Genomic DNA, 25,102 nt, shown 5'->3' on the forward strand with positions numbered 1-25,102 from the left:
CTAAGCTTAGCTTATGTCTCTACATAAACTACAGTACCTACAGTAGCAATTAAGATCTTGAGGCATTTATTTTATGAAACTTGTGAGCATAGCAGTTTTATTAAGAATATATTTAGATAGAATAACTGAATTTATTTTACTATTTGTACAATTTACATTTGTACATTAAACTAAAATAAAACAATTTAGTATGGCTATCAAATACATCACCGATCAGAGAGCAGAACAGATCGATGTTTGAGAACATTATGTCAACTTAAAAATAAATAAAGAGGTGTAGTACAACCCAAATGACCACAGGAGGGCGGTACGTCTACGCCAACCGGAAGCAGATATCTGGATGACGTATAGCTTGGTGGACCAATAGCGACGCTTCCACGTCTTTTCGAATTGAAATCCAGAGCGGTTGTAGTTGACGGGAGTACTACGAAAGGTTTGTTTACATGTTCTACTTGTCTTGTTTGAAATATTGGTGATGGTTGGACATTATTTTTCTTCCATCTATTTCAGAAAATAACTCTCGTTATTCTACCGGAGTCGATGAACCGAAATGAGTGGCGCATTGTACTTTGCTTATGGCTTGTCTTAAACATGTCATGGAACGTCAAATAATTCAACTGGATATCTAATAACACGCCTATCATAAGGTTGATGCTTGTGAATTAACTTCTGCCACTGGGGTAGCTAAACGTTTAAGTGTGCTGCTTTATTGTAGATAGCAAGACGCATTATTATAGAGTCAACAATCGTAAGCAGCATGTTGACAGTTTGATGGCTGCTTGCTTATCGTGTAACTAGTTTCGTAAGTTAACTAGCAAAGAGTTATTGGATAACTACATCATTCAGAGTGTATGTTCTTTCTGTTTTTACAGGGAAATGCTATTTTTAAGTGTAGCTTTAAGCTTAGGTAATGATAGTAGTCCTGAGTATTACTGAGACAAAAAAGGGTTCACCCGTAGACAGTAAGACTGATCTCCATTCCACGCAGAAATGCAATGAGTTTGCAGCATTTTATACCGATAAAATTGAAGGCATCAGACACGCCATTAATATCTCAACTTCAAACAAAAATGTTGGGACTACAACCCTGTTCAGGCAAAAGTAACGTGGCAATGATGACATGCTTTAATGTCATAGACTCTAGAACTCTTGTGGAAACATTGACAAAACTAAAGCCATCCACCCGTTGCCTTGATACTGTACCTACCAACCTCTTTAAGAATGTTTTTGACTCCCTAGCAATAGACATATTGCAAATAGTTAACAACTCCTATCAGGCAATTTCCCAAAAGCCTTAAATTGCAGTTATTAAACCCCTTTTTAAAAAGCGGAGCCTAGATGCCTCTATTATTAACAACCACAGAACAATATCAAATCTACCCTTCATAAGTCAAATCATTGAGAAAGTTGTCCTCCATCAACAATCACCTCCTGGCATCAACTGGTTTCTATGACACCTTCCAATCAGGGTTTCGACCCCTACACAGCCCCGAGACTGCCCTTATTAAAGTTGTAAGCGACATCCGTCTTAACACAGACTCTGGCAAAACCTCAATACTAATGCTACTAGACCTCAGTGCTGCATTCGACACTGTAGTGCAGACCATACAATACTTTTGGACAGGTTAGAAAACTGTTCGGGGCTTTCAGGCACAGTCTTAATTGGTTTAGGTCCTACCTACAAAATAGGAACTACTTTGTTTCCATTGGCGACTTTGTATTGGAATCAACCAACGTGACATGTGGAGTAGTCCCACAAGTTTCGATCATGGAACCCTCTTTATTCAACCTCTACATGCTCCCACTAGGGCAAATCATGCAAAATAACAATATTCACCATCATTGCTATGCCGATGACACGCAAATCTATGTTTCGCTATCACCAAATGACTATCGTCTCATAGATCCGCTGTGCCAGTGCATCGAGCAAGTCAAAGACTGGATGTGCCGAAATTTCCTTCAACTAAATGAGGACAAAACCGAGATAATTGTATTTGGCACTAAAACGGAAAGGCTTAAAGTAACCCAACACCTTCACTCTGTCCCTGAAAACCTCAATCAAAGCCAGAAATCTAGGCCTATCATGGAATCGGATTAACATTTCGACAGTCACATCAAATAAATTACAAAATCTGCATATTATCACCTTTAAAAATGTAGCAAGACTTAGAGGGCTCATGTCAACCGAAGACTTACAAAAATCCTTTCATGCCTTTATCACTAGTAAGCTTGATTACTGCAATGGTCTCCTTACAGGTCTCCCAAAACAAACTCTGAGGAAGCTTCAGCTTGTTCAGAATGCTGCTGCTAGAGTTTTAACAAAGACCAAAACATTTGAACATATTACACCAATTCTTAAATCGTTACATTGGCTTCCTGTAGGTCAGGAATTGATTTTAAAATCATGTTGCTGACCTATAAATCCCTACATGGTTTAGGGCCAAAATATTTAACTGATATGATTCCACTACATAAGCCTTCTAGACCACTAAGATCTTCTGAGACCAATCTGTTAATTATCCCCAGAGTAAACACGAAACATGGGAAAGCAGAATTTAGTTACTATGCAACAAATAACTGGAATATACTCCCTGAGGATTTAAGACTTGCCCCAACACTTACCACTTTTAAAACAAGACTGAAGACTTTTGTGTTTGCTTTAGTTTTCTGCTAAATCTTATACACATTGCACTTTCTAAAATGCTTTCTTAACTTTGCCTTTATTTTCTATCTATTTTACAATTTTTTTGCATGTTTTATTTTCTATTAATACTTTTTAAATTAATTTTATTGTACGACAATGTTTATGTGAAGCACTTTGAGTCTGCCTTGTGTATGACAAGTGCTAGATAAATAAAGTTGCCTTGCCTAATGTAACTGTTTTTCTTTTTTGTCGACGCAGAGCCAGATTCGCTCAACCATCAAAAGATTCAACCCTCGTTAGAATGTCAGAATCAAGCGGGGTGGAGTTGGTGAGGATTATCTCTTGGTCTTCACATTGGTGTGTCTACTTTAACGTTGGTATGTATTTAAAGTGATTTTGTGTTTATATTTCCTCTCATTAGAAACCCCTCAGACCGGGGGTGCGTGCTCCTTTAAGAAGTCTGGAGAATGACCTTCAACAAATGCAATCAACTCCATCGTCTAAACCCCATTCCAGATTACCAGCCACTGTTGATGTTTCTGATACCACGGTTAGTCTACATACCACTATACTGCATGTTTCTTTAATAACAGTCTTTCAAGTTTATCTAGCTATTTTAACTGTTTTTTTAGCTGTTTTTAACCCACCACTCATTCTAATCAACAGATGGATGACCCAAACCAACAAGGCAATAAAAAAAGCATCAGGTCCTTCAATCTTGTAGATGGGTGTTCCATACTTGATGCCTCTACTGCCTGCAGTGGCGACATAACCTTCAAATCGTTCGCCTGTATGGACGGTGATATTGAGATTTTGGATTACTCGGATGCAGCAGAAGATAGCATTGTTCTACCAACACACCAGCCTTCTAAAAGTTGGATACACAGGGATCTGACCATCTCTGAAAGTATAATAATCAATGAATCGGAGAGCAAACATATTGACCATGCCTACGTTAACCAAGAGGAGGGCAATGGTGTGGTGATGAAACACGCTGTACTTGAGGAACAGGTCGATTCACTGACTGAACTTTCAAACTCAATCCCAAGCGAGGCATCCAAAAACATGAATGCCCAGCAAGAACCCACTCTGGTTAATGGGTGCAGAGAAGCTGAATGTGATATCACTTATAAGTCCTTTATCTGTGATGGGGGTGAAGTGGAGATTCTGGATGCCACCGCACATCCGTTGAATATGACAATCCCTTTACCCAAGGAAGAGCTTGAATACCAGCATCCCGGGGATGAGTTCATTATGAGCAGTGTGGGAGAGGACTCTGGAGATCAAGATCACACCGATCATCCGTACAGTAGCAAAGAATGTAGATTTTCTTGCTCTATCGAACAAAGCCCTAAACTTAGAGATGGACCTACGGATATCACATTGAGATCTTTTGTCTGCACCGGAGGAGAGGTCGAGCTTTCAGACACCACTACAGTTGCAGAGCAGACAATTCCAGTACCTTCGGTTCAGCTCGGCATCAGCAATTATTTGGCCAAAGATGAAAGCATAATAAACCAAAGCGAATTGGCAGCCAATCAAATCATTGATCCATTTAAGGGCCATTTAGAGCACTGCTATTTTAATAATGACTTTCTCAACATTCCAAGTCCAAGCAGTGACCTTAAAGCACCCCAGGAGCCTCTTTCCAGCAGCGCTGAAGCTCCTCAGCTGGACGAGCATGACAGTGTAACTGATGGTGGCAAATCCACTGGGCCATTTGAATCCCTAAGAGATACAGCCGCTGATGTCAACTCTACAGACGCCTTCATCCTGTTGGAGAAGCCTTTGCCTCTGTCGGAAGATCCTGCAGAGTTTAGCCCGACCTCCTATAACGACATTAGAGCCGTTAGCATTGTAGAGAGTCACGATCCAGACTCCCAGCATAAACAACCCTGTGCTTTGAAAAGGGATGAATCCATTGAAGCCGCACCTGCGAATGATGCTGTAATAACTGTTGCTAACATCCAGAAACTGCAAGATGTTTCCCAGACTGTCTTGTCCCCCGTTGAAGTGATTGCTGCCGGATACTGCTCTGATTTTCTGGCGGAAATTTCTGTCCTGGATAGGGAGAGTCTGGTTGAGAAGATGCCCTACGCGGTGCCCCTCATGGGGCCCTTAGAGAGCCCCATATCCCGGCCCCTCTTCAACTCCACCGCCCTACGCACCAGGTACCTCGCCACTCCCCGTGTCAGCCGGCACAGGGAGGTGCCAGAGCAATTACCGCCGGCCAGAGGCAGCGTGGTGGCGGCGTCGGCAGGGCCCGCGTCCCAGGAGTTGAGGGGTCTCCCGGACCCCCCCCTGATCCTCGACGGGTTCCAAAAGCAGCGGCTCCGCCAGGTGGCTGAATACCTTTTCTTGACTTCGGAGAAGATGCCCACAGGGCCTGCTCCTTTTGCCCTGGCCGCCATCGCTCCACCAGCGGTTAAGTCCCACAGCATCTGCGTGGGAACCTCTCCCGTGAAGTGGGTCGACTGCTGCTTCAACACGTCTGGACAGTTTGTGAGGAAGAGGGAGATCTCTGTGGCGGACGGCTGCACCGCTACTGACCCTCTTCTGTGGAAGTGAGTTATTACCCCAAGGTTCTTCCGTTTTTTCGTCAGCTTTAATACATAATGACCGTATTACCATTACTTCATGCACGCATGTGGGCAGTTGATGGTGGTTGCTAGGGTGTTTCACTCTTAGTGAAAGCTTCTAGGTTGGATCTCCGAGTCAATAGTCAATCATCGTTGCGAGCAAGTTTATCACATTGAGCCAAACCTGCTCCTTAATGACATGTTGGCTGTAAACCGTTGTCGATCAAATGTGTGTTCATTCCAAAAGGCCAGAAAAAATATTTTGCACTTTCTAGACAAGCATTGTACGTTGTACCTGAATACGAACGTTCAATGTCAAAAATAAATCTGTCCTAGAAAAAGGGGTTCTATGTTAAAAAGCACAATTCTTCAAAGGGGATTAGTAGACGACATCAATCATTTCCAAGAGGTGAAATCGTGGAGCTAACCTCGGGGGTTCCCCATAGCTTACAATGCCTCCTCTCTCCGCCTGTCCCAGTGTGCCCCCAGGCAGTCTGGAGGGTCTGCCCAAGCAGGAGCTAGAGCAGAGGCTGAGGTCCCACATGATCAATGTGGAGGTCCTGTTGCAGCAACTGGACGCGTCCAGGGGACAGAAGAGCACCCCTGCTGGCCCTCCACCATCCCAGCTCAGGGACGTACTGGTGCAGACGGACCACACTGAACTCAACCAGGTAAGACCAGATATACCTCCGCACACGGGAAATTTAGGAAGTAGGGGTACGGCTAAAGGAGGTACAAGCAAAGAGCAGGGGCTTGACCTTGACCTTCCATGGAGGAGCAAGATTATGTATTCTGAGGTTGCTGCCATATATCCTGCTTGTATATTCGCAATGGAAGGTCTCCTTCTAAATTTACTTATTTAAGACTGGAGGAAGCATCATGTGGTGGTTCAGGTTCCTAGGTTCCAACCCAATGTCTACAGTCTAACTCTAGGCATCCCAGAGCACCCCTAGTCACTGTAAATGAAGTGTCTGCTAAATAGTAAAGTAGTGTACTTTATTTAAACATGTTTTTTTTTCTGCTAGACCTCAACGTACAGAGACCTCTACATGACCGCTCTGGGTCGAATCCAGGAGCTGGAGATGGACCAGAGTTCTCTCCAGAGTCTGATCCAAGCAGTGGAGGAGACCAAGATCACCGCGGTAACGCCCATTGAAATGACTATATTATTCTATCTTGTATTGTCTTCATTCTTAAAAGTATTGTAGCCCTGTTCTGTTCTCTCTGACATCCTTCTTGGAGACATAAAAGATACTTGCACCAAAATTGTTGAGTTTTTTTTTTTTATAAATGATATATTTTTTCAACTTGGATCTTTCTAAACGTTAATTTTGATGAAACGTCTTTTTCAATATTTTCAAATGTTCACACCCACCCCGTAACCCACCTCCACGTCTGGTCTGGTTTGAGCTGCCCTCTCTAAGTGGTTCATTGTCCTCCGACAGGGTACGCTGAGTGCAGACACGGACACGGCCATCTCTACCATGAGGCAGATGGAGCAGGCTGTCAGGGAGGACCGCTGTGGTCTCCTAGCCCAGGTAGGCCCCCCCTCCGGCTCTCCCCTACTCTCCCCTGCATCGTATCACATGGTGCATGAATGAGCAGGGGCGCACAAAACGATATAACAACGTGTTATTGGTTGCCGATGCAATATTTATACAAGAAATGTAATTTGATATTACGGTAGTGTTTGATTTTGTGTGTGGTTTAACCTAGAATTCGTAACTTTCTGGTTCAGGTTTTACCTGTCTGTCGGTGTTCGCCATTATTTTTAACTATTGTTTTTCTTATAGCAGGATTGTTTTTATATGATGTGAATCCACTATAGATGAATACACTGTAGCCTCCTCTGTAGGACGGTACCCTTAATGTCTTTCACTAAGATTACGCTTCCTGGCTTATATTCTTTCTTAAAGATTCTTCAAAAATTAATCCTCAGACACTCAACCCCAAACAAACACGTATCAAATGCGTAAATCTCTCATATTAAACTCTTTAATTCCCTCCCCTCCAGTATGGGCAGATGAAGGGTCTGTGTGGGAGGTTCATGGACAGCCAGTCCAGACTGGCGCAGAAGGTACGAGATGCCCTGCAGGAGAGGGAGGACATGAGGAGACAGATGGACGAGGCCCTCAGCCACAAGGAAGCCGTAAGAAACGCTTTTCTTGTCCCTATTATTAAAGTTACGTCAGGGCTCCAGGACTCTGCCAGCTCTTCTTTTGGTATTCAGATAGATCTTTGCTTGCAGATATAAAAAGAGTTGGACCGTTGTCATTGGTCCGGGATTTGTATTCACTTAATTGGACATCAGTGGTCTTTGTACTTTTTCAGTGAAAATGGAGTCAACGTTGCAGACTATTTGTAAAACATGCATTATGTATAAAGCAATATTTTGTCTTATTAGAGAATCGTGAGCTTGACGGTTCACCTTTAAGGACAAACTGATGACGCTAACATGGTGTTTGGGGTGGTGTATCTATTGGCATTGACCGTACCAACTGATCAATCTAGAACAACTTGTGTGGCTTAGAATATCCAAATTAAACAAAATGTCTGAATGCAGACCCCAAGTGTGCGGCTTTCGGAAAGGTTTCTGCCTTCTTTACCTCTTTATGTATATCTTCTAAGCCTGGATACATCTTTATGTCTTGATTTTCATCTTCTAAGCCTGATTACACCCTTTTGTCTTGATATTCATCTTATAAACCTGGCTACATCTTTATGTTTTGATATTCTTCCTGTAAGCCTGATTCCATCTTCTTGGTACGTTTCCAGGCCTTCAGTGTGACGGAGCAGTTGCGGGCTCACTGTGCTCAGCAGATATCTGAGATGAAACAGAGTGTGGGCTGTCACCAAGAGCTCATGGAGGCCCTAAAAAAGACCTACCCAGAACAGGTAGACGCATGCACACCTGCAGACACGGGTACAGGCATTCATCGTGCCGTTACTCTTTCACCATCATACCTGACTCAATCTGTTTGTGGCTGTTTGCAGGTGGCCTTAAACCACGCCTACGTGGAGACCCTCAGCAGCGCCTCCGGTCTGCTCTCGAGGACAACGAAGGAGCAGGCCAGCCTGGCGGAGGAGGTAGGGTGGGAGAGTGTCCAATAAATACCTCCTTGGTTTTACTAGCTTTCTGGAAAACACTTGGCCTGATCTTGAAAAGTGCTTCATAATAAAATGAGAACTGTTGGGACTGAAACCTTCCTCGGATGAAGGGAGCAGGGTTTGAAGTTGCATGACGTCGTGAAGCTTGCTATTCATTACAAGTCGTCTACTTTTTGAGTACTGAATTTGTATGCCATGTATGTAAATATATCCACTGTAAGTCACAGCGGATAGAAGCGTCTTCTCAATGGTCGACTCGCTTTGAATACGGCAGCAATATCTAATTTGACTAAAGCCTTTTAATACCGGATATACCCTGGTCAGAATCATCCCCTTGTCTTGCAGTTGGCCAGAGTGCACAGCCTTCTGAAGAAGACGGTTCCTATGCTCTTGAAGCTGAATGAGAAGGCAGTGGACGCGCTGAGCGACCGGAACCAGCACCTGTTGGACAGAGACCAGGCCCTGGAGAAGATGCAGCAGGTACAGGCCTTTGTCAGGCCCACCTCCACTGCCTTGTTTCTTGTTCATGGGTCAAGTAATGGGATGTTGCTCTGAACAGATCCAAGGCCTTGAGTTAAGTTATGGGTGGTTGGTCTCAACAGATCCAAGGCCCTGTGTTAAGTTATGGGTGGTTTGTCTCAACAGATCCAAGTCCCTGGGTTAAGTTATGGGTGGTTGGTCTCAACAGATCCAAGTCCCTGGGTTAAGTTATGGGTGGTTGGTCTCAACAGATCCAAGTCCCTGGGTTAAGTTATGGGTGGTTGTTCTCAACAGATCCAAGGCCCTGTGTTAAGTTATGGGTGGTTGGTCTCAACAGATCCAAGTCCCTGTGTTAAGTTATGGGTGGTTGGTCTCAACAGATCCAAGGCCCTGTGTTAAGTTATGGGTGGTTGGTCTCAACAGATCCAGGGCCCTGGGTTAAGTTATGGGTTGATGCTCTCAACAGATCCAGGGCCCTGGGTTAAGTTATGGGTTGATGCTCTCAACAGATCCAGGGCCCTGGGTTAAGTTATGGGTTGTTGGTCTCAGCAGATCCAGGGCCCTGGGTTAAATAATGGGTTGTTGGTCTCAGCAGACCCAGGGCCCATGTTTAGTATTGGGTTGTTGCTCTCGACAGATTCAGGAAGCGCTGCAGCAAGCTCATTTGGATCTCGAAGATGCCGACCAGCAGATTGGAGATCTGAAAATCCAGGCCACCATAATGAACTCAGGTGAGGTCTGAGCTCTAAACCCAGTTAGGGACCCCATACAGTATTTGACACTATATCATTGAACGTTAGCTAGGGCTGTGGACAGATACAATTTTGATTAGGTCAAATGGAAGCTAATGGTAAGGTTGAGAACAACATATCATCTATATTGAAGCAAAAACATTTAGCATGAAAATAATGATGGTATTAGCTCCAAGTGTACAAATCATCGGACACTCCCACCTATGACGTTACTATAGGTTTTTTTGTTGTTATATTTGATCCACATCACACCTGGTGCTGAGAGGGAGCCCTCTTTGAAGGTGTGTCTGTGTGCCTCCCAGAGCTGGGTGTGCTGCGGCAGAAGCTGAGTGAGGGGGAGGAGGAGCGCGCCTTGCTGGAAAGGAAGGTGTCAGAGCTCTCTGCCACCATCTCCTCCACCCTGGCCTCCTACACCTTTCTGGAGCAGTCCCTCATCTCGGAGAGCGCCATGTAAGATCCACCACCAATAGCACCTGATCTTTATCCTGACCTTACAGCAAGCCCTCGTCTGATTGGACAGGTCGGCCAACGTCAATACACACAACAGAGAATAAGTTTGACTAGTTTAAGGGCTAGTTTTGAAGGCGTTATGCATTATTCAATGGCTAGTAAAGGTTCACTCTAAGATAGGGTCGTGAAATAGTGGAATGCTTACAGCCTTAAATGTATTACTGATTTACATTAGCACTGGTATGTTGCTGCATCTGATGTGTATACAAGTCTACAATGTCTAATACGCAACGCCTGCTCATTCATGATGTGTTGTCTGCTGAATGGCTAAATGGTCAAATGGACTAGAGTATGACTAGAGAATAATGTTGTACTACTAACCCGAACATTAACTGCTGAAGGATAAGGAGTTACATTTTATTTTACTGCTTCTTAGGTTACAGCAGTCCAGGAAAGACCAGCAGCAGGCCGTAGACCAGGCAGACCAGTAAGTAATACCAACGGCCTCTGACCTGTCTGGCCTACCTGTCTCTACCCTTATTCCAGATGGTCCCAAATGCCTTCATTTGCCAAGGTGTCTGCCGAAAAAACCCTAAATGTTCTCATAGATGGTGGGCCGACGTTATGTTTGTGTGTTTCCTCTCCCAGGCTGGAGGCGCTGCTCGGCCCGTCGGAGCAGCGGGTTGGTGAGCTGAGCCGGGCCCTGGCCCACAGCGAGCAGCAGCTGGGGCTGCTGCAGGCCCACTGCCAGGCCCAGGCCCAGCAGCTCCAGCTGCTGGAGGACACCTGCACCCAGCTCTCCTCCGCCAGGGAGATGAACGAGGTGAGGCCCCTGGAGCTCTGGGTCAGACACACATTGGCTCCACCTGGGTTCTCTATACGTTAACTCCAAAATGGACATATTAATAGACGTTATATTCCGGCATTGCCGTGATACAGACGTTTTGGCAAACAATTATTTTAAGTAATTTTTGCACTTTTTAGGTTATATCTTCATTATTATGCATGTGACTTTATTATTAGTTGCATGCAAGAAATGTGATGTAAAAGCATTCCGTGGGTTTGAAATGTTTCACTTCCAAGTGTTTGTAGATGAGTCCTTGTCATGTTTTAACGTTTAACAAGATGTACACACTCAAGACTCGGATGGTGTGTGGTGCTTCTCAGTTTCTGCAGATGGAGAACGAGGCGGTACGGGAGCAGACTGTGGAGATCGAAGAGCTGTACCAAGCCAGCCTGCAAGGCCTCCGGGAGAGGAACAACCAGTGTGAGGACCTGAAAGGGGCCGTCAGTCGACTTCAGTAAGCTTCACTTCCTTCAGTAACATTTTGGGTTCGGGGGAGCAACTAAAGTACAATCGATCTAACTGCAGAGACAGCAACATGCCTTCTTTAAATGATTCTGGTATCTAGCTCCAATCAGTGCCTTGTGTGCTCACCTGGTACCAATACTAACGTATGAATGCCAAAAATGAGTCTGCAGGGACCATTTTGGTCGATAACCACTTTGTGTGTGTGTCTGGTACAGGCTGGAGAAGGCCTCGGTCGAGGCCGACCTAGAGGCCACGAGGTCCAGGGCCTCCCACGCGCAGCAGAGCCTGGGAGAGCAGCTGGTCCAGGGGGTCACCTCCCTCACTGTGCAGCTCCACACGCTGAAGGGCCTGACCCACAGCCTCCACGTGGCTCTGGGAGAGCAGGTAACACCACCACCATACAGTCCCAAGCACTGCTCGCTGATACCGGTGCCGTGTTCCAATATCCATACTATCCGTACTTACTAGCCTAAGTTTGAGTACGTAGGGCGTTCCGATTCAGATCGGGCGAAAATAAGTGTACTGAAAGGACCCGGATGGTGTGCTCAAAACGGTCAAATCGCAAAGTGTGTGGTGATGTATACTTTTCGTACTCAACGGCAGCCATCTTAGCTACGTAGCGGAAGAGGGCGGAGCCAGGCTGAGCCGAAGTCTGCGCATTTTCCACGCCTGCATTAATAGAGTCATTTTGTAGTTTTTAGAGCTGCTAGGAGCAAAGAGTTCACCGTTCAAAGCGGGATCTTTATTGCGGGGGAGGAGCCGCGGCGGCAGTCGTGATCGTAATTTCCTGTTAGTGCACCACAGAGAATTCGATTTGGAACAACACTGACAACTGAAAATTAGCACTTAGTGAGTGCGGATAGTGTACTTCGTTTAAGTGTACTCATGGAAGAATGGATATCGGAACACTGCACTATTCAGATAATGGGGGTGGGTAATGCAACAGACGGTACAATCAAAGTCCCTTTTCTCGATCAAACGCGTAAGGAATTATAACTAAAGATGCTTTACATGGAACAAAGACACAACCAAGCAAAGCAATTTAAAAGAGAGAGATAGGAGAGTGGGGGGGATGTAAGCGCAACGGAATCGGTGGGGTTCCAGGGCCTTTTGTGAGGCTGAAAAGGGTGTTTGCTTGGCAGAGGGGGTCTTCAGGCGAGCGCGCCAGAGGAGGGGGACGGCTGCAGCAGCAGCAGCACGGTCACCCAGGTCCAGGTGGTGGACCTCGGGGAGGAGTTGGGAGGGTTATAGGTTCTATGGAGAAAAGCGTTCACCACATTGCCCAATATAAGCGTTCACCTTGAGGGTATGCCTCTGTCTCGCAGAACTCCGAGCCCGGTGCGGAGGCAGCTTCCCGAGCCACGACCCCGGGACCAGGCAGGAGCACCTTCATAGACCGCATCATGGTGGCACTGGGCGCTGAGAAGGAGAAGGAGAAGGAGAAGGAGAAGGAGGAGGAGGAGGAGGAGGAACGAGGTCTGGGGGCGCTCGGGGGCGCTGTGGTCACATTGAATGTGTGTCGGGACAATTATATTGACTGCTATGATGTGTTTTGTTTGAAAAACGAACACAAAAAGTATGGTAAGGCCATAGAATTTAAAATGTTGACAAGTAGAGATGTAGGCATGTAAACATAAGATCTACGTCACATAAATCCCATAAACTGGTTCAAATGCAGGGATATTGCCCATTGAATTGAAGCATGAAATATAGAGTAATCCGTCTCTCCTTCTCCTCTTCAGACAATCAGCCTGAGTTCGAAGGGTTGCTCAGCAAAACCAGCGCCTTCACACGCATCACGCCCGCCGTCACGCCCAAGAAGATCCAGAGGTTGGAGGTGGAGGAGGAGGAGACGGAGCTGGGGAGCTTCGGCTTGCCTGAGCTGCTGCTGGAGCTGTCCAGCACAGTCACTGAGCTGGCCTCCACCCTGGCCACCACACGGCAGCGTAAAGACGATCAGCTGGAGGAGATGCACTCCACCATGTAGGTCCTCCTCTCCTCTTTCACTCACTTGAAGTCTACATCGAGAAGTACGAGTGAGAATTGAATCGAACCATGCAATCAAAGCTAGAAGCTCCAAAAAAAGAAAACGATCGTGCTGCACGATTGAAGCAAAATGTGGCCTTGGTTTCATAAGGCGTTGTTTGTCTTTATCTTGCTGCCCTGCTGGGTCTATTTGATGCCACGTCTGTTGTTCCAGCTGTGACCTGCAGAGGGAGCAGCAAGCTGCAGCCAGCAAACACCGTGACGAGGTGGTGCAGCTGACCAATCAGCTGAGCCGTCTCAGTGGTCAGGTGGAGAAGGGCCAACTGGCTCAGCAGCACGAAACTCAGGTACAGGTAGAACTAGTACTGATGAACCTGTTTGATAGGGTCAACGAGGCCCGAGAGACTCTCGATATACAAGGCCGAGAACCTTGTAAGAGACACAAACAGGTAACACAGGGAAACAAGTGACGCAAACAAGTGACAAGGCTGTAACACCAACTGGTAACACAAACAAGTCACAAAAGTACTGCAAATCAATAGCACAAAAGCTCTTAAACCCCAGTGTCCTTTAGAAGCCCACATTGTAATTTGTATCACTATAACACCAAATATAATACATGATATACAGCATAGGGGCAGAATAGTCATTTTGGGTTCTATGTTTGACCACCTATGTCTGCATTACAACTGTAGGCATCCATGAGAAAGATGCCCTAACCCCTTAATGACCTGTATCTAAAAAGGAACAGGCTTCTATCCAAAGTCTAGCACATTAATAAAACCAGCTATCCATCCACTACAATGTCTGCCTCCCGGGCCTTACCTTACCACTGTACCATATTATTTTGATACCCATGATATTTGAGTTCCTGGTATTATCATTAGCCGCATGTGTTCTGGCTCCATTGACGGGGGACCAGGGATGAGGAGGGAGTTATTGCTATCAAACTCTGGTAGCCTTTCTGAAGCCCCACCTAGCCAGGGTGGACGGCTTCATGGCAGTGCCAACAGGCTTTCTTTGACCGGTCACTGATGCTTGGACACCAGGGGGCCCAGCATTTTAGGTGATGGTGGCTTTGCCAACTGTTTGTGAGCATAGTGGAAGACATGGCCTGCTAGGAAAGGTGGTTTTAATGAGTTATTTTTGGACAGTAAACACTGTACAGTAAGGTGTGTGTGTGTGTGTGTGTGTGTGTGTGTGTGTGTGTGTGTGTGTGTGTGTGTGTGTGTGTGTGTGTGTGTGTGTGTGTGTGTGTGTGTGTGTGTGTGTGTGTGTGTGTGTGTGTGTACTATATGAGATGAGGGCAACGGGGTCATAGACCATTAAACAGGGACTCCGCTATTCCCTTAGATCAAAACGTACATGGTTTAATTAAACAAATGGTCCGCTTTTGGGGCTTCCACGATTTGCACGGGTTTGCAAAATATATGCAAGGTGGAGATGGAATTAGTATGTGCAATGCGACACCATGCCAGTAGGAGGCGGCATTTCACCAGCTACAGGATAATAACCCGGGTGTGGAAGAGAATACTTCTTAAAAGAGATGTATACTTCTTGGAGCTATGCAGTCGTAAGATTTAATTGTAAAATATTTATTTTGTTTGTTTGCTTAATATAAAATAATACGATTATTTTACGTTGCATTTGTATTATAAATTAAAGTTAATTTGAGTTTATTTATGCTTTTGTTTTGAAATTATTACTAGCCTATATAGAGGTAGACGGGCATAGGTAAGACAGGCACTGGGAAGGGTCATGGTTTTTTACCAGCTGTACGAGAGAGACAAAGGAGATGAGGCGGCCAGTGTGCACTGTTGCACATTTGTTTTGTTTGCTTGGAAGATCGGAAAATAAACCTTCAGAAACCCAAATTCACGATTGGACAGTTGACTCTGAAGATTCGTCCCCCTGGTGCCTCAGTGGCTATTTTGATTACGTTGCTTTGTTTGATTTCTTAATTTTCGAGTTATTGTTTTATTGAGGACAAATCGCCACTACAATACTTGACACTCTTTTGTGGAACTGTCATCAAGCCATCATCTCTTCCGTCTCCCTTTCTCCGCTGACAGGAGTTACGTCACATGCTGCAGCAGTCGCAGGTGGAGTCGTGGGCCCTGAGGGACGAGCTGCGGAAAGGGGGCTCCGGATCTGACGGCACGCCACACTTCATGGAGCAGAAGATCCAGCTCCTCCAGGAGGTACCGTCTCCACCCATGATTATATCGGTGGTCGACAGATACAGGCTTTATTTAGAAAAACCAAACCATGACGTTCAGATCACTGGGATTTCTTTTGAAAGTCGAGGTTGAATGGGAATACAAGTTGATGTTAATATTCACAAGAAATTGGTCTACGCTCTTCTTTAATCTAATCTTCTCCTCTACATGTGACCCCCAGGTGGAGAGGCTGAAGGGGGGTCTGATGCAGTCTGAGCAGGCCAGGACCAAGCTCCTGGAGAAGGCGAAAAGACACGTAAGGCCACGCGCTGTTTACCAGATGGTCTGAATCGCCTTCCAGCAAGACGGGCCTTTCCTTAAGGTGTATTGTTATAGCTTCATTGTGTTTTTCGTGTTTTTAATTTCCCCTAGAAAATGGTCTACCTAAAAAATGAGCAAAAGATGGAGGAAGAACTAGGAATGCTGGACAACATGGTGGAAACGGCTCGAAAGGTACCTGCACTTATTCATATAGATGTAGAGTCATCATCACATGATCATGAATCGTCCCATGCTAACGGAGGCCTGTCCTCCTTTGTCTCCACACAGACCTTGAAGTCCATCCCAGATGTGGTGCAGAACTATGAGGAGCTCCGAAAGCTTCAGGATTTAATCAGTTGATTTGTAATATTTATTGTATTTTGTTCGCTTCTGTAGCCCTTTCCTTTCTTTTTCAGACCTGTTGGTATTGTTCTGTTTTGTATTAAAATTCAAATTTTTTAACCTGTTCTTTTCCTTTTTCTAAAAAATAACATGTTTATGTTTGATGTTTATGTGCATCTTTCGTGTTGGAGTATGGCTTTCCAAACTTTTTGTACAAGTTTAATAAATTGTTATCAACTTCGCCATGAGGGTTATTAAGGTTTATTTTTCATGAATACATTTAAATATGTGCCATACCCTAAGTAGAGAAAAAGTATACAATGTGTAAGCTAAATATTTTATTAAAATACTAATAATTTGTGGTCTTAAAAAGAAAAAATACAATTAGTTAAAAGCAGTTTCAGCCCTACATAATCGTAATCATTTCTATAAGTGATTGCAGGAATTGTCTTAATAAAAAATAAACGAAATACAGGCACTTATTAGGCCTTATTTTATTCCAAAACTTTTTTTTATATAAATGTTTGTCTTAAAGCCCCACCACTTTGACATTGACCATGAAGTTGTCACAATAAACCTAATCAACCTTTCTACATTTATTATCCTTTCTTCCAAATTTGTAAGTGATATTTTTCGTTATTTGGGACCCTCCCTGTAGCCTACTCGTGTTCTTTTCTTTAGACCGCACGGTACGGTAGGCCCTTGGTTAATCTATTTCCTGAAGACCCACCTGGTCCTGCCATTTGTTTGATCAAAGCTCCTTTTCTGAACATTACGGACGTCATGGAAACAAATTATATAAAATCACGATAAACTGGTCTCCGTTTGAAGGATAAACTAGAGTAGCCTACAAACTACAATTAAAAGCGCTGCGAGCGGTGTGATTCTATCACAGACAAAAACTTAACATTAGCCTACTCATTCTCAAACGCATCGTTAAAATATTTAGAATGATAAAATGCCTACTACATGCACATCAATTGTAATAGTTGCAAGTGAACAGGTTTTGTTGGTTGGTGGGTTTGCGCGGTGGCTATACAGGAGCAGCTCGTGAGTGCTGTGGAGATGTCTAGCCGGGATATGGAGCCGGCCAGTGACTGACGTCAGCGTGGTTTCAGGAGACTCTTGAAATGCGCCGGAGCAGAAACGGAGAGAGCGCAAACATAAGTAAAACAAAGCCCAAAGTCCTAATATTTCCGAAGTTCTCTTCCTCCGTTAATCATTGTGCCTACTGCAAATTTCAAAAAGTAATTTAGACAAAACGATCCGAGTTAAAATGAACGCAATACAAATAAAAACATAAAATAACGAAAATAAAGTTGCATTATATTTATTTGTGCTTTACGAAATATTTTCAAGTGGGAGCATATAGCCGGTGCGTTTTTGAGTTAAAAGGTAGGCAAAATTCGAAGCAAAAATAGTTTAATTCCGCATTTATATACAGCAATCTGCCGACCAAATACATGCACACGTAGGGCTATCGCTAACCTTGGTCAAAGCAACTTTTTATTGAAAAGTGGTAAGCATAATTTATACTACCATATTTCACTTCAATAAAACTATTAAAAATCGAATTCCACTCAACTAAAGGCCTATTGGACCTCTCCTTCGACAGTGCTTTAATTCCTCCTAGTCCCTCTGAAGGCCAATTTTAAAGTGGCTCTCATACAAATATCGTAAAAAATAGGCCTATTTTAACGTGTCATTATTTTTTCTATTTATCAACTTGGTCTGAAGACACAAAATAACAAAACACAACTACAGTTACAGTCCCGAAATGTCACATTCTTTTTTTTCTAAGGTTTTAAGTCCTTGATAATAACATCTATCTCCATTAAAGTCTTTCCCATTGTTTGGGGGCCCAAAGTCTCAAATAGCCGACACAAACCTTTCCATGTTCCCCGGGTACGTGTGTCTTAGGTAGCCCCCGGTGTTAGCCATGGGTCCCTGGGCCCCGTTGTACTGGGAGAAGGAGCCCAGGTGTACCGGGGACACCCTGCCGTAATGATCCATCGAGTCCATCGACCGCCCCACCATCCCGTACCCCTGTCCGTGCCCCTGTCCGTACGAGCTCTGGGCCCCGTGGGGGTGGTGGTGGTGGTGGTGGTGGCTGGGGGGGCCGTGCGGCCCGGAGTAGGGGAACCCTACGTGGGCGGACCCCCGGGATGACGGCGCAACCCCTCCGCAGGTTTGGCCCTGGAAGCCGGGCATCCCGGTGCCGCAGGGGCCCGACGTCAAGTTCTGGGGCCCCTCGGGGCTGTACCCGCCCCGGACAGCCTGCTGCTGTTGCTGCTGCTGCTGCTGCTGCTGCTGCTGCTGCATGACCTCCGGTCCGATCAGGGTGTTGATGCTGAACATGCGGGCCTGAGCCGGGCCGAACCCGGGGGGCGACGGGGAGGGGTAGTAGGCGGAGGGCAGTTGCTGGCCGTAGGTGGGGCTGACTGCCATGTTGGGGTAGAGGCCGTTCCCGTACGCGGCCGAGCGGGCGATCTGCACCGGCGGGAAGACGGACGCCGTCTCGTGGACGTACGGCGAGTAGGTGGTGAAGTCGCAGCGCTTGAACCTCTTGCGGCGGCGCAGGAAGCTGCCGCTCTCGAACATGTCCTCGGCGTTGGGGTCCAGCGCCCAGTAGTTGCCCTTGCCAGGCCGGCCGGGCTCCCGCGGGATCTTGATGAAGCAGTCGTTGAGCGTCAGGTTGTGGCGGATGGAGTTCTGCCACTTCTTGGAGTTGTCCTTGTAGAACGGGAAGCGCTCCGTGATGAACTTGTAGATGCCGCCTAAAGTGAGCTTCCGGTCGGGCGAGTTGGCGATCGCCATGGAGATGAGGGCGATGTAGCTGTAGGGGGGCTTCCCGCGCTGCAGGGGCCTCTTCCTCCGCCGGCCCCCCCTGGGCTGGTCCTCGCCCTGGTCGGCGCCGCCGTCCGGGGGCTGGGAGATCTCCCTGGGAGACTCCTTCTCGAGCTTCACCACCATGGGCATGGTCATGGAGGGTCCTCGACGCCTTCAGGAGGAAAACAACAACAGAAGGTTGGCTTTATAGTGGATAAAGTCATCAGAGGAAACAGCCGCTCTCCCCTCCAACCTTTCTTAGCTAAATATTTAAATGACAATTTTTTGTTACAGAGACCAGAAGTTGTACACACAATATTTGTTGTTTGTTCACTTTGCAAATAACTCACCTGTCCTCGAGCACGAGATAAGAAATCAGCCCGAGTCGGTCGTCTTTCCCAAGCGACGGACGGATTATTCCTTGAGTAGGTCTGCGTGTGAGTGTGTGTGTGTTTGGGAGTTTGTGTGTGTGTGTGTGTGTGTGAGAGGAGTCGAGGTGACTCAATGTTCCTCGGCCAGGGTTTTTGTTGCGAGTGCGAGCCTCCTCTGGTAACCTGAAGACTCAGTCGTTGGCTGAGTGCTGCTGAGGGGCCACACCTCCACCTGAACGCATCACTTGCTCCTCACATACCTGCGCTCATAAGGATCTATTGAACCTATGGATTCTATCTATTGACGTTCAGAAAGTACTCTTTATTATGTGATGGAACGTGTTCCTTCTCTCTGTCAATTTTGCGTGCATATACTGTGTATGCATAATATTTATGCAATGTAATTATCTAAGTACAGGTACTAAACACTCCTACCTCGCAATGGTTTGAAAAGGAATTATGTATTTTACCTAAAACATACTCGTGCTTTTTTGTTTTTAGGTCAGGATTATATAATTAAGCCTTGGTCATGCAATCTTGTTTTGGTCAAACTCCAAAAGACACACAACTTTATGTTACTATTCAAATCCTCTTCTTAAGCAGACCTCAGTTTATTTAAAAACCTCCAAAATGGGCCTTGCTGTTTTGTTGTTTAACACTAAAAGACCTCTTTAGCGGTAATGTAACCTAGATATTGTTATTGTTCCTTTTTTTCCTTGTTTGTTTTGCACCAGTAGATGGCCCAGCCAGCTGCAGTAGCCAATGTAAATATCCAGACAAAGACTATCGTTATGCAAAGCGTTGGTCATCATCATTATCATCTCTCCACGCCGCCAGATACATTACATTCTTAGTGGTCAATTTATTTATTTTTCTGACATTGTTTTGCCTAAATCTATTTATGTTTGTATATTTTCTAAGTAATGTTGCTCATTTATTATGAAAGTTGTAGTTAATGCTTAAAAATTCAAACTAACAGTTCATACTTAAATGCAACATCTTCCATTCTTGCAGTAGGCTTCAAACCTAAAGGCAGACATTAGGCTTTGACCCAAACCAACACGTGCTGCAAATGCTGAAGGACTCTCTTACCCTCTCTGAAGAGGCCTTCAGCAGGAAGCACCGGCTCTCTGTTAACCTCCAGGAGAGACCCGGACTCCAACCATCCTGAGCTCTTAAACAAACAGACAGAGAGAGCTGAACATGGCCGGCATGCTTACAGCGCTCAACACTCCGCCGGGTGTCAGAGTTAATGCAAGCTGAGGGAGGGAGGGAGCCGCACAGACGGGGGTTTGGTCCCTCAGACAACAACCCCGATGAAAGCTTCACTCGCGCGGGGATGTTTGGAGCAGGGCTGGGTCCCTCCGAGGGCCTCGCCAATGACCGCTGTCAGCACCGGGGTGGAGCCCGCCCCGCCCTTCCCCCTGGATCTCCCCGTGTTTCCACAAAGCTCTGGAATTCTCCCCTGGGTGAACCAAGAGTGGAGCTAGCCTTGTGTGAGGGTTTATTTAATGCATGTGTTTCCAAGAACAAGTCCGCGTTCAGTTTACATATCTCATCGATCTTGAAGGTTCAATGTGAGCCTTTGGAAGTTCCTAACCCCTAACCTTGACCCCCAAACCAATACCCTGGGCCTTCGCTAACTTGAGGCCTTACCAAAAACTCCAACCCTATCCCGACACTTAAACCCTAGTTTTATTCAATTTGATTCTATATGAATGGGTTCTGTGCCAGCCTTTGCTCGGTTCCCCATACCGCGGTTGTTCCAGGAGGTCTTGGTTCCTCGAAAGACATGCAGGTTAAGGAAGAACACAGTTAATCAATACAGTTCATGCTCAGCAAGCCCAGCAAAATAATACAACCTATATTGTTACAATAGGGTTACATTGATGTATCATTCATTAATATTAGTTAATGCAATAATAATAATTGACTAATTATTAACTAGCAGCTAATTAACATTTAACTTTCAGTAACACCATTACTTAAAGGTAATGGTGTTCATGCTAACTAAGCATTGCATTTCAAAATGATTTAATAGCTGTAGAGTTAACCCTTAAGTATATTTAGGGTTAAGGTACCCTAACCATAACCCACTTACCAATGCTAATGCTGTATAATAATGCTTATTACAGCATTAACTCATGTTAAGTATTACCAACATAATAACTTATTTTCCCTTATTTCACTGAATGACGGATTAATATGGTTCTCCTAAAATCTCTGAAGACTTTGAGCACAATATTGCACTTTAAAAAACATTCATATGGAAGCTGAGACATTTAGCCTGAATATGGTCGAAAGCCAGGTCCATTTATTTGATGGGTCATGATGACAGGCATAATAGACATATCATTTGCTCTGGACCTCACCCTGCGCTGAAGATTGCATGCTCGGTGGTCATGAACAATTAGACATGACTGATCTCCTGTATACACACAAGGTCTCCAGGGGCTGGGACTAATACCTGCCATAGTTTGGTTATGCCTCACGACTTGGCACCGCATCACGCAGTCATACACCATTGACAACTAATATTTACTTGTGATCCCGTTTTTGTACTTTAAAAACAACCAACGTCGCTCGACGATGACCCTGTCCACACATTTTGGAGCGGGAAGTAAAAGCACTATCTATTTGCGCTTGATATTCAACAGCAAATTTAGTTGTCGGGAAGAAGGAAATTATTCTTATTTAATTCAGAAGTGACATACTAATTACACTTTCTGATAAAAAACAAACATACAATGTGTGTTTATGTCTCTTTGTAGCCTAAGAAACCCTAAACCTTCCCAAAAACCAAACACTGTAACTAACCCTGAGATGAAAACCCTAACCCTGAAACCAAACCCTTGCCAAATACTAAACTCATACCTAATCCCAAATAGTAAACCGTAGTCCTAAAACCAGACCCTAGGATAAAAAAAACTAACCCCAAAACCTAACCCTAAGGTGAAACCCTAAACCTTAACCAATCCCAAGAAAGAAATACCAAACTCTAAAACCTAACGCTAAGAGGAAAACCCTTAAACTAAAACCAAACCCAAACCAAAAATGAAGCACTTAAACCTAAACCAAATAGTAGGGCCTAACCCTAAATCAATCCCAGAAACCAAAAACCAAACCCTAAAACGTAACCCCAGGAGGAAACCCTAACCGTAAACCAAACCAACACCCTAATACCAAATCCTAAACCCTAACCCTAAAAAGGATCTTAAAAAAGGAATCCTATTTCAAACATATTGTCAGCATTTTGGGAAGCCTCTTCCCAAATTAACTGAACGGCGAGTGAGGGAATAAAAGCAATATCTGCTACATCTTCTTCAAAGTGAGAAAACGTAAGCAGAACTCATGAATGGAGGTTAGAACAAAAAAAAAAAAGTGTAATTAAAATAAGAGCTTGAAGTGCACTCTACTTCAGTGGCTTGATCTTCAAACATGTGTGCGAGTTGTGTGTGTAGTTATACAGGCCTTTAATAATGTATTTATCTATCTGTTAATCTAATATTTTCCCACATGAACACGTGTTTAAGTATCTTCCTGAAAGTTTGCTACCCAACCCCAATGTTGGTCCTGAGGCCCCCTGGTTGAAGGAGGACCGGTGCGGGGGTCCACTACCACCGGTTCCACGATACGAGCGTCCGTCTACAGAGAAGGGTCCAGGGGGCCACGCACCGTTGGGGGGGGGGGGGGGGGGGGGGGGGGGGGGGGGGGGGGGGGCTGTGTGTATCGACGACACGCAGCTGTCCGTCACAGATGGGGCCCCGGAGAGGCAAATGAAGGCCGGCTCTGCAGAGTACAGCTGCCGCGCGACACGGCCAGGCGTACAGCAGCGGAGGCAAATGAGGTCCGATTTAATTTGTATCTCACATAGCCCTCTGGCCGCGGCAGAGAGAAACGGCTCTCTCCAAACAAAAGCAAACAAATAGATGCATTTGAATTTGGAACACTTGACTTGAGAACATTGGAGGGCTGGGACTTGTCGGGCGTTGTGTAAGGTGTATGGGCCGGCGGCGGCAGCAGCAGCACCGCACACATCACACCTGTAGAGATGGGCTGCGGTCAGGGCCGGTATGCAGATGGGTTTAATGGGACACTATTAACTCATAATGGAGGGAGGAAAGAGCTGCCCCTTGGTTTGTGGTGAATCCACCTGGTTATCACAGGCAACAAGGAGAATTACTCATTGTAAACCTTTTGAAAATGTTGTCAACACTATTCATAAAAATTTGATTTTTTTGGACTACGTGGCTTTCACTTGACAATGTGTGCATGTAGTTGTTTGTGTGTTTGCTTGTGTGTCAATGGGTTTGCTTGTTTGAATAAGTGGGTGTGTTACTATGTATTTGTGTCTGTTTTCATGTTTGTGTCAACATGTATCTACATGCAGTTGCTTGTCTATGTGTGTGTGTGTGTGTGTGTGTGTGTGTGTGTGTGTGCGTGTGTGTGTGTGTGTGTGTGTGTGTGTGTGTGTGTGTGTGTGTGTGTGTGTGTGTGTGTGTGTGTGCGCGCGTGTGTGTGTGTGCGCATGTGTGTGGGCGTGTGTGTGTGTGTGTGTGTGTGTGTGTGTGAGTATGTATGTGTGTGTGTAATGTGTGTGTCTACGTGTATCGACGTGCATGTGAGTGTGTGTGTGTGAGTGTGTGTGTGTGTGTGTTTGTAGTGTGTGTCTACGTGTATAGACGTGCATGTGAGTGTGTCGATGTGTTTGCTTTTGTTTGCATTAGCAGAGTCAGAGGCTTGGGGAGGATGCAAAGCGTTGACGGTTGACTGGCTCCTAACCTGGGCCAGTTTACATAACTGAAGCACTGTGCTGGGCAGCAACGCCGCCGTTAAATCACTCTCTCTCTCTGGGGCTTTGGGTCTCTCTCCCTCCTTATCTCTCCCCCCCCATCCCCCCCCCCTCTCTCTGGTTCTCCGTCTCCTTCTCTGGGTCTCTCTGACTCTGTCTCTTCTTCTCTGGGTCTCTCTACATCTCTTTCTGTCGCTGATTGTCAACATAACCGTGTCATGTGTTTAGGGGCATATCCTGGATGAACAGAGTAAATAGCCTCCTCATTGTTCATGTCAACATATCCTTCAGTATCAATTGTTTTGTTTCCAAAAACCACAGCTACGCATACCTGCCTCTTAAATAAACTAGTGGTTGAGATAAAGATGACTACAAATTACTGTTATCATTACAATGACTATCATAATGAACTTCTACGGTTGACACAGCTGAAACAAATCAAGGTAAACTATGTATGGAGGGAGCGGATCAAATGGTTCAAACTGTTTTTCACTGGCTGTTTAAACACAAAAGGAAATACCTTCTGAATGTAATTATCCTTTTAAACATTCCAGTTAGCTGTGAGCAAAGAGTGAACAATCGGGACACTTTATCGCATATGAAGTATGAAAAAGTTATGTTTGTCTCTTATTTACACACACACACACCCACATACATACATCTATGCATACATACATCCATACATACATGCATACATACATACATACATACATACATACATACATACATACATACATATATATATATATATATATATATATATATATATATATATATATATATATATATATATATATATATATATATATATATATATATATTCTTGTACAGTTTTTCTCAGTCGCTTTGGTACATTTCTCAGATCAGAATTGAAATTCTCAAAACTACTTGTTCAATCTTCACATCATAGTGTGTCACTTGTGAACATCAAAAAAGCAGTTTTTCATTTCTTTGACCAAGTTGCAAATGCTTTGGTA

General features: G+C 45.0%; 2 protein-coding genes across 2 annotated transcripts; one reads left to right on the top strand and one right to left on the bottom strand.

The window, feature by feature from the left end:
• Nucleotides 1–360: 360 nt before the first annotated feature.
• On the top strand, nucleotides 361–16,375 carry spag5 (sperm associated antigen 5). Its single transcript, XM_030352257.1, has 24 exons — nucleotides 361–433; nucleotides 2,903–2,972; nucleotides 3,066–3,194; nucleotides 3,311–5,208; nucleotides 5,702–5,894; nucleotides 6,249–6,365; nucleotides 6,669–6,761; nucleotides 7,238–7,372; nucleotides 7,999–8,118; nucleotides 8,218–8,310; nucleotides 8,677–8,811; nucleotides 9,449–9,542; nucleotides 9,866–10,013; nucleotides 10,450–10,500; nucleotides 10,662–10,836; nucleotides 11,181–11,314; nucleotides 11,541–11,709; nucleotides 12,651–12,801; nucleotides 13,068–13,308; nucleotides 13,526–13,658; nucleotides 15,384–15,512; nucleotides 15,712–15,786; nucleotides 15,903–15,983; nucleotides 16,080–16,375. Exons 2-24 carry the CDS (start codon nucleotides 2,946–2,948, stop codon nucleotides 16,149–16,151), a joined length of 4,593 nt encoding a protein of 1,530 aa, XP_030208117.1. The 5' UTR covers nucleotides 361–433; nucleotides 2,903–2,945; the 3' UTR covers nucleotides 16,152–16,375.
• Nucleotides 16,376–17,538: 1,163 nt separating this feature from the next.
• On the bottom strand, nucleotides 17,539–20,569 carry foxe1 (forkhead box E1). The gene is made up of 2 exons (XM_030352272.1): nucleotides 19,313–20,569; nucleotides 17,539–19,134 (listed from the first exon to the last, which is right to left on the bottom strand). Exon 2 carries the CDS (start codon nucleotides 19,116–19,118, stop codon nucleotides 18,003–18,005), a length of 1,116 nt encoding a protein of 371 aa, XP_030208132.1. The 5' UTR covers nucleotides 19,119–19,134; nucleotides 19,313–20,569; the 3' UTR covers nucleotides 17,539–18,002.
• Nucleotides 20,570–25,102: the final 4,533 nt, after the last annotated feature.

The sequence above is a fragment of the Gadus morhua genome, chromosome 3 (genome assembly GCF_902167405.1).
Source record: "Gadus morhua chromosome 3, gadMor3.0, whole genome shotgun sequence".
In the NCBI taxonomy this organism is placed as follows: Eukaryota; Metazoa; Chordata; class Actinopteri; order Gadiformes; family Gadidae; genus Gadus; species Gadus morhua.